Raw genomic sequence first — 10,000 nt, 5'->3', positions numbered from 1 at the left:
CTATTTAACAACTATTCACTGAAGTGGAGGTGGCTAGTGGTGCATATTTAACAGGCTGCAAAGCGATGAGGTAAATATCCACCACTAGCCACCGACACTGAGGTGAATAGTTGTTTTAGTATGTATGTATAATAAAACAGTGAGATAATGTAGCTCAAAAAGATGGTTTTAACTAATTTCTTCCTGCAAAGATTACAACATTTTTGGGCACAAATTTCGCGCGAATTGCTTGGAGGTGAGTAGAAAAGGATATCCAGAGTTTGAGTAGCATGCATGTTCAACGCTATCCACTGATTTAGTTTATACTTATCTTATTTGTGTTATTCTTTCATATAGACCAACAGGCCAGCTGGATACATATATCAAGAACTTAGAAAGAGTGTTGGATGCAATTGAGTTTTTTAATCAAAACAATCCCAGCTGCATGGAGCTTTCCAACCTGGTCAGTGTCTTACATTTTTGATGATGTTAATGCAATTAAAAATAATTAAGGGGAAACAGCAGTGGTATTAAACAATTTAAGAGTGCTCATCTTCTTCCAATTGAAGGTGACTTCCAGGTTTTAATATTATTCTTGAACCCTGCTTGTCATTGTTTTCGCCATTTTTTTATTGCTGCAAACCAACAGGCCAGCAGCGGCACTAATCTTGGCAATCACTTCCTTGCGCATAGGTTACCTGTGGTGCTGGAATTAATTACTTGATTTTTGATTTCAGGATTTCGTTAGTAAGTGAGTGGGTTTGTGCTAGGTGTAAGATTTGGACAATTGTTCTAAAGTTTTTTAAACTTTATAATTATTTGGATTATCGTCTGGATATTTCCATTGTTATGCGGGTTTCCTGCATTCCTCCACGTTTTGCCTTATATTAAATTTTGTTTTTACCACTCTGTGGTTGCATTTGTTTACTTTTCATAACCTTTTTTCTGTAAGAATTTTTAAGAGATCCAGGCAGTGTTGAGTTGTACCGGTAATCACCATTCGTTCCTTACTTTGAAGTGATCAATTTTTTTAGCTCATATTTGAACATTGTTCCATTTTTTTCCCCATTTAATGAACTTTCAACATTGTTACATACTATAACTTCCTGTTAAGAACATTTCTGTTTTATGCTTGGGCAGACTTTCAATTATTTTTTTCATGATCACTCATCTTATATACCCTGTGAGCAGTTAGTTTCTTCTATGCTTCCCGAGAGAAAAACCGCTGCGTGCAGCACCAAGGATGAATAAATTAAATTTGAACAGGTACATCTAAAACAAGTTAGTAGACTTGTTTTGGTGCTTGCACATGCATTCAGCTACATAACTGCTGCATTTGGGCGAGCCTGCTGTGTTGTGATCAAAGTGACAAATTCCATATTTTCCTGCAAAATGCATCATGTGGGTCTAACATACTTTGCACATGCTTGATGGAAAATCTAATGGTTGCTCGCAGTGGTTTCTACCCTGCTTCCAGGGTAACCTTATGTAAGGGGGCTTTCCATTTGACAGAACTGACTGGCCAGACCGGGCATTTGGGAGGAACAACTCTACGTACAACACCTTCAAATTAACAAACCTCGAGGATGATACAATGTATATACTTTTCCATAAGAATGTGAGGGATTATGGTGCAAGTGTTCCTTCAAATTGTTGCATTTTGTTTGCAAAATGCCGGGTCTGGCCGGCCAGTTTTGACAAAAGGAAAGTGCCCTAAGATATATTATGATTCTGTATTGTAGACTTCATTGCGTGACTATGGGCGTGATTCACTGGAAAAGGAATTTCGACAGATGTTGAATAGGCATAGCAAGGCTGTCCCTGCAGAAACAATTTTGAAGATGAGTGAAGGTACAGTAAGGGCATTGGTTTCATCTGAAAATGATTCATCTTGCCATTTCCAATGTCAATAGTTTAAAATTACCTTCTACATAAACAGCTTTATAAAATAATTATTTGTTTTCATTTATTGCTTGTTTTTGTTTTTTTTAGAAAATCCCCAGGAACCCATGAAATTTGAGCATTTGTCAGGTTTGTCATGAATGAATAAATAACAACATAACAATAATAATAATAATATTATTATTATTATTATTATTATGGCAGTAAAAACTTCTGGATGCCCAGATATCCTATACAATGATTGGGTGGCAAGCCGTAGCCAATCAATGCGATGACCAAAGTCCTTACAATTAAAATCCTAGTTCCTAATAAGAAAGATCCTAGTAATTAAGTGCAATTTAACTGTTTGCTATCCATAATAATAATAATAATAATAATAATAATAATAATATTATTATTATTATTATTATTATTATTATAATCACTTTATTTTAAGTCTCAATGTTATGTAGCTGAGCACGAGTCAGTGCTCTACTAATTTGGGAGACTACAAATCAAATCAAATGTTGGTTTTTGAGGAGAAGGCAAAACTGGATTACCGGGGAAAAAAACCTCTCAGAGCAGAGAGAGTAGAGAACCAACAACCTTTAAACCCGCATATGGTGTTAAATCTGGGAATTGATCCCAGGCCACATCGGTGGATGGCAAGTGCTCTCACTACTGCGCCAGCCCTGCTCAGACTTCTTGTTAACCTAAAGAGAGGTCCTTACTGGAAGATCTCAAACCCTGAGACCTTGCATTATTGACCAAGCGATGAAGAGGTCACTACTACCAGCAAGACTAACGCTTGACGTTTTCCTGTAAAGGCCAAATGCTAAAGGTTACCTTGACAATGGTTGATGGTTAGTGTGACTGCGTATATCAAGTTTAATATGGATGCACTGAAAGTTTGGAGAGCACAAGAGAAGCATAAGAGAGAATACTCACTAGCTTCTTGAGTCCTCTCCAAATTTCCCAAGGATTTTTCTCCTGTTTTCCAAAACACATTCAAGTGATGTTGAAGTTGTCAGAAGAGAAAATCAAGGGGACACTTCATCAGGCTATAAATTTTGAAATTGATGTGAATCTCACTTAATTCTACCCCAAGCTTCTTCCTTTTTGGTCTGGGCACCTAGTGTATTTTCTGTCTGATACGGTCTAATCAAAAACCAAATCTGTTTATTTATGATGATTAGTTCAAACTTTAGTTTACTAATTTAAGTAATTTCATATGATTGTTCTTTTCATTCCATTCCATTGGTAGAAAAAGTTTTGGAGGACTTATGCACTATAACACATTGGTTGAATGGACCAGGCAGGGATGATTCAATCGGTGAGAATATGTCTTTGGAAAACATTTGAATGCTGTTAACAGTAGACTGCATGTTGAAACCTATTGCCTACCTATTTCTGGTTCAGATGTTCTTTTATGGAGGAAAAGATAACTGGAGAGAGCGAGACTTTGTGCATTCAATAGTCTGTAGCAAGGACAGAAAAGTTTGAGAAAGTTTTGTTTGTTTGAATACAGCAGTATGATTTCATAGTGACTATTTGCAACAGTATGCCATATCATAAAATGGTTGACCTTCCAGTTTTTTTAAAATTTATTTTATTATAAGTTATTATCATGCATGAACTAAAAACAATCATGATTAGAATGAGGATAAATGGTATCCTTCAGAGTTACTGTTACTCGGCTTGCTTAATCTTATGTCTTAAAATGTCTACTTTTTTTGCAGATTTTGTGAGTGTGTATGCACAAATTCGGTCAAATGCTCTTGTGAGGTCTCTTCAAGGGTGAGTTTTAAAGTCTTGCAGGTACAAAATTAAGTGTTGCATGTGACTCTAATGGTTGAAGAGAAATTCTAGACAAACTCTGATGGTCAGTCATATTGTGACAAGAGAGCAAAAAAATATTTGGTGCCATAGTTATGCACCACTATCCTGTATTTAATTTAGTATAAATACACAGTTGATTATACAAAATCGCGCGCTCTCATTGGCTCGCTATCTTGGATTATCATCTGATAATCACCTCGACGTACAAAATGGCTGCCAGTATTCTTTTTTGAAATAATCATCTGTGTATTTATACTAAAACAATTATTAGCTACCTTTAATGGGCCAGCTTCAGTAGCATGCCACACTTTCCACATTTCCACTCAATGGCATTTCAGATACATGATTGTATGGCAGCTTTTTCAGAAATATTTGAAATGGCAAAAATATTGTTATTAGCATGAGGTCAAGCTTGCCAAATTATATTATTTCAACTTTCTGATCTTGCGTCCTTCTTTACATCATTATTATAAATTGCCTTTATTGCTGCTTGCGTCACCAATGAAATATGAACCTTAATCTATGAAATGACTCAAGGTAGTAACTGTAAGCATTAATATTGCTGCTTCTTCAGTAGAGTTTAAAATTGCATCATTGCATAAATTTTTCATTTGTCTCTTCATTTATTCCTTTTTTCCTTCTTTTTGTTTTTGCTTTTTGCAGGTTGAAAGATGTAAGTTTGATCAGATCATGAACATCAGTCATAGCAATAAATTACTATTAATAATAAGAATATTATAATGCTATTTACAAGGTAATTTTTGTAAAATGAAAATGTTAAAAAACCAAACTGTTTTGGCTGTTTGCCATCATCAGGGTTAAAAATGACCGTTCGCACGCATCCATATAAGCATAATTATATATCTGATTTAATTCCTGTTGGGAAAAGTCAACGATCCTACATTCCAACGTAGGATCGTCAAGGGGCTAATGATCCAACAATTCTGCCCCAGTCTGAACAAACATAAGATATATATTCATGGATGCGTGCGGACGGTCATTTTTAACCCTGATGGTGGCAAACAGCCAAAACCGTTTGGGTTTTTAACAATTTAGTTTAAAAAAATTACCTTGTAAATAGGGTATTTTATCTAAGCAAACATTATGGACACCAATAAGAATATTGTCTTCATAATTGTCATTGCAATATTATTAGAAGCTGAAGCACTATAAGATGAATTCAAATAATAAATTAGAAGAAAACGTATCATTTAGAGAGGGAAAAAGAAGAGAAAGCAAACTAAAGGAGAATCTTCTGAAGCAGTGTAGGAAAATACTAAACTTTAAACTTCAAAAATGATTAATAATTCATGAGAAAAACAACCTACCAGTTCCAGGTCACCGAAAAAAAAACAACTTCTATTATAATTATATTAAGCATACTAATAGTAAGTGCTTACTGTAGCTTGTTGTTCTTGTCCTCGTAATTTGAATCTTTGTGTGGACTCCAGAGGGACACCCTTTTTGTGGAATGTTTTAAAAGGAGTTCAATAAAGTCATATGTCATGTTTTGTCAGGTCTAATTGGTTTTGCCTCTTGGTTTAAAACCCACTAAAACACTCAAGCTCATTTATTAAACAGTACATAATGTCATCCGAGAATCAAACAAGGTATGTAATGACTATCAATTTAATAGGGCCGTTGGCAAAACCGGGATCAGACCGGATCGGATCGGATCGGATCGGATCGACAAAACCCGGACTGGTTCAATATCAAAATTCCTGCCAATAGACACACAAAATCCCTGGGTCACCAGTTAAGGTTACTTTCCACCTTCACGGGTGTCCTTCCGGAAAAAGTTCGTACTCGCGTTTCAATAAAATCATAGCAAACTATACATCAGAAGAAAGCTTAGTAAATGTAGTTTACGATAAATATACTGCTTAAGCGAGTTTTTCTTTTGGTAAGTATTAGGATCGGCGCCGGTAAGACGTGAAACCACCGAGGGTTCTTCTGTTGACTTTATCAGGTCTGATCCGATCCGATCCGATCTGATCCGATCCGATCTGATCCGATCCGATCCGATCCGATCCGATCCGATCCAGGTTTTGCCAACGGCCATTTAATAGTATTATTTTATAGCTTCGATATCAAAGTGGGGAAACTGTTTATAATAATCGACCACCACAAGGCAGATTATTGGGCCAAACTTTAATGCAGTAGTTGCCCAAAAGATATTATTTTAATACTACATGTAAATGCATGAGCGGGCGGAATTCTACGAATCTGCTGAATGTGGCCGACAATGAAAACCCAATTCCACATGTCATCTATGTGAATGCACAGATGTAAAGGACAGTATCTATCCCAATTTTAATTCTGAAGTTAATCCTCTTTTGTTTTTGTTTTTTCAGTCTTTTTATATAAAAGCCAAATTTGGTCCAGGTTAGTGCTATGCATTTAGACTGTTAATTTTTAAAATACGGAAACTCTTGTGTTACAGTATTCGTGATTAGGATTGTTTAATAGTGTTCACGAAGATACTGTAACTAGACTGAGTGTCTAGCTATAGGTACGGCTTTGATTGGACGAGTTCTCATTGAGTTTGTATTATTCATTGAACATCCCCAGTTACCTGAGACTGTGAAGTTAAATAAAAAGTTAAATTAAATGTTCTTAGTACCACTCACAATTAACTTCTGTTTTAAGAAATTGTGAGACAATTTCTTTAGCTCTGTCAAAACCAGCATGTTTTATCTGAGAATTTTCATGAGCCAGTTCTTTAAGGTACTTGAATGACTGTGTGAGGAAATTTCCTGCATAAAAGAAAATCTACAGTACCCAGTAATTGAAAATGTGTACATGTAATCTTGTTAGGTGAGGAGCTACCAGTAATAGAAAGATCACTAGATTTGCATAAGGGATCTTTGTACAAAAATCCTTCATTGTCCAAGGAAGGAACAGCAAGGAGTCCAAGGATCAGCACTAAAGTGTAACCTTAACTGATTGACTTCTGACTGAAAAAATGTCCATGGTGTGAATTCAGAGCTACCTTAAATTTTCAGTTATGTAAGGTGGCTCTGACTCCGCTTCATAGCATTTCATACTTTGCAGAATGTTTCATTCTGGCAGCTGATTACATTTCAGAAATAAAAATTGGGCGTCACCTAATTCATTTTTTAGATATAAGCAGCTAAGGCCGAATTGTGGGTGTTTTTGCAGGGCTTTCCTGTTGCCATGGTAACTCTTTGTCAAAATGACCAAATCCTTTCCAGGAATAATTGGTGTTTGATATGGTACCCCAAAATTGCCAAAAACCCCAAAATTAAGTGATAAATTGTTGTAATGTCAATCCTTCTAATAAGAACGCTTCTTTCAAGTGTTGAAAGTAGTTTGAGCCACCTTAAGTGTAGTAAAGTTGGCTTCGATGTAAACCTTTTCCTTTCATGACACAATAAATTATAGGTGGGGTGCGACCCAACCTCTAGAGGCAACGATCACAGTTGGTGCATTGTACAAATGCTGGTAGAGGAACAAAGAAGCTAATGACAGATCTTTTTTTTTTCATCCACCAACATGGTAGTGATAACATAACATGAAAACCACCTATTAAACAAAGTGCTTGCAGCAGCCAGTAAGCTCAGATACGAGTGTGTCTGCATGTAATGGGTAATGTCAACTTATGGTTTATTTCATGCCCTAATAGGTGGTGTGAATACTCCCACAAGAAAAGGAACTGGCAAAAGGAAAGAGTATGTTGACTTGTACCTTATTGACTCTATTTGCAAAATTCATTCTTAACTATGGAGCTTTACATTTTTGCCTGAAAAGGTGTTAGCCTTCAATGCACATGTATTATACATGTATATAATGGATGACACAGTGCTTCTGAATTAAGAAAGTAATTCATTGTTTTTAAATGGCATATACAGTTTAACTATGTTCATTTGTTTATTTATCATTCTAGCCATTTTTCACGTTTTGCTGATTTTCTGTACTCTGTTAGATCGTGTTTATGGATTTTCTTAAATCCTTATTGTAGAATTAATAAATAAATATGTTATCTTGATGAGCACCTTGTGCTTACAGAGATCAAATTTTAATGTACTTTTTGAAAATAAATCCCTTTGATATGAAAAATGAAAAATACTGTTTCTTCTTTGTTTTCAGGTTATGTCGGGCTCCATCCAAATCAGAGCACGGTAAACTGATTGCTATTTTTGAGGAGCCCTACAACAGTACTCTGTTAATCTTTTCACACTTTTTTTGTAGAACTTGTTTTTCTTCTCCTTGCATTTTGATTGCATTATGAGTGATAATTCTATCCTGGCTTCTTCTGCATCTCTGATATCGAGCATTAGTAATCATATACCTTGAAGGTTTTTGATGGAGTATGGAAGAGTAATTTTGCAATAATTGTTTTAGAATCAGCTTCTTTTATTCAGCCAAAAAGAGCCATTAAATGCAAAATTAATAATCATGTCACGTAGTCAAAAGTATTTTACCCCGCTTAGGACTGATTGCAAGTCTTTTCCATGCATTGTCGTCATAAATTATTAATTTATGATTGGCTCAAGTCATTGTCTCCTCTGATTGGCCAGAGGAGATTAATACGTTTTTTTTCAAAAACTTCTGTCATCCAAATTGTTGAGTTTGCAGTTTGCATAATCTTTATGTTTTCACAGCTCAAGCTGTAGCTGATCCACTAGTGATTTATCAAATGCTGGATAAAGTATAGTTTGGTTCAATATAATAATATTATTATTGTTGCTAGGTCATTCCCGCCGGGGCTCGTCCATGCCTTCAGAGAGTGGAGGCATTATTAAGGAGGAGGAAGAGTGAGTATGGCTTATCTGCTAAGTACTGTTTAACAATCCTTTACCAAAGGCTAAGTAAATATAGTACTGTTGAACAATCCTCAAAACGAAGCAAAGGTTATTATATAACAATAATGACAGGGATCGAAGACTTGTCAATTAGCATAATTTCTCAAGACAGGTGATTAACAGGATGCTTGTTTTTTAATTGGCTGAGGTTTATGTCATATGTCGCTACTACTGCATGATCACCCTAATCTATTCAAATTTTTTTGTAATGGTTGACTGTGTGTCAAGACAAAGACTGAATTGTCAGGTGACTAGGGAAATAAATCTGTGAAACAATTACCACCGAGACTACGTACACTGTAATCTCTTAGAGCTGGTCGTTCAGCAGAGCTTTCTGACTTACTGTGTTTGTTTCTTTCAGGGAAATAGATGGTGAAAATTACATTGTGTTTTGTAAATCCCTTCTTCGACTCATCCAGGTGAGCAGACCATATTGTTATCTCACTTTTTGCACCAAGATAATTAACTATTTGGATAACCATAGCTGCAATGATTGGCAATGGGTGTTGTGCTAGCCTTGCTTACATGGCAGCTGACCAACCGTTGACTGTCTTTCCAACATCTTTGGCTGCTTTAATAGTGCCAAAAGGGGGTGCCATCCATACCCTAGAAGTACCATGTCCTTTACACGTTAATAGGACTGGACCTTGAAACCAAGTTTTGGTTTATATGGAACAACAACTCAGTACATTGTAAAGGCATGATCATTGTGACCAATGTGTGATTATTTCACCTGTTTAGCATTGTACACTGAGGGCGTAGTGCTAAATTGGTGGATGTATGGACTTCCACTCCACTCTGATATTTTTGAATTTGTGACTTCTTCTCTGTGGATTCAAAGATTTTCACATCTACACATAACGTATTCAAATCAAATTTGCCCGTCTTCGTTCTAGTATCCAGGTTGTCAACAGAGCATGCGCCATAAGGCATGCGAGTAGGCAAACAATTGAAGCAGTTCGTGCAGTGGCCATGTTGAATATTTAATATGCGGTTAAGACTGGATCTGAGTATGTAATGTCATCGGATTTGAAAATATCCAGATGCGACCATCCGTATTCCAAAAATTTTCTCTCTGGAGAATAGATATATTAAGTCGAGGATTCACATGCCGGATTTGCCGGATACATGTGGATTAAAAAAATATCCGAATAGATTTGGATGGGGAAAGAATAATATTGTAAACTGGAAGAAATAATGTTTGCAACCAAATTTGTTTAAAACTTCTTGGCAAAAAGTGTGCATCAGAAAAAGACATTTTGAATCACTTGTTTTCAAATTTCCTACTTGCCACCATCTTGAATTTTTGTGACTTATTTCAGTTACCCTATTGTTCTGATACAAACAACTTTTGTACAATAACAATATTTAGGGCGACCGTAACACGTCACAATAACATTATTGAAGATGGTCTTGCCTGGGAAATTTGGAAACAAAAAAGGAAACAGATTTATGTGTAAACATTTCCTGTGGGT

The 10,000-nt window shown here is 35.9% G+C and overlaps 1 protein-coding gene across 1 annotated transcript in view; it reads left to right on the top strand.

Annotated features, from left to right (window-relative positions):
* Nucleotides 1-10,000, top strand: part of LOC138059942 (exocyst complex component 7-like) — a 31,283-nt gene that overhangs the window by 5,004 nt on the left and 16,279 nt on the right. Inside the window, 11 exon segments of the mRNA XM_068905603.1 lie at nt 337-442; nt 1,722-1,830; nt 1,972-2,010; nt 3,125-3,193; nt 3,600-3,657; nt 4,363-4,372; nt 5,949-6,084; nt 7,346-7,391; nt 7,810-7,841; nt 8,414-8,477; nt 8,887-8,944. Of these exon segments, the coding sequence (XP_068761704.1) occupies nt 337-442; nt 1,722-1,830; nt 1,972-2,010; nt 3,125-3,193; nt 3,600-3,657; nt 4,363-4,372; nt 5,949-6,084; nt 7,346-7,391; nt 7,810-7,841; nt 8,414-8,477; nt 8,887-8,944 (727 nt within the window).

Source organism: Montipora capricornis, chromosome 8 (assembly GCF_036669925.1).
Source record: "Montipora capricornis isolate CH-2021 chromosome 8, ASM3666992v2, whole genome shotgun sequence".
Lineage (NCBI taxonomy): Eukaryota > Metazoa > Cnidaria > Anthozoa > Scleractinia > Acroporidae > Montipora > Montipora capricornis.
Note: the sequence above shows the minus strand (reverse complement) of the source record. Positions and strands in the feature narration are given on the sequence as shown.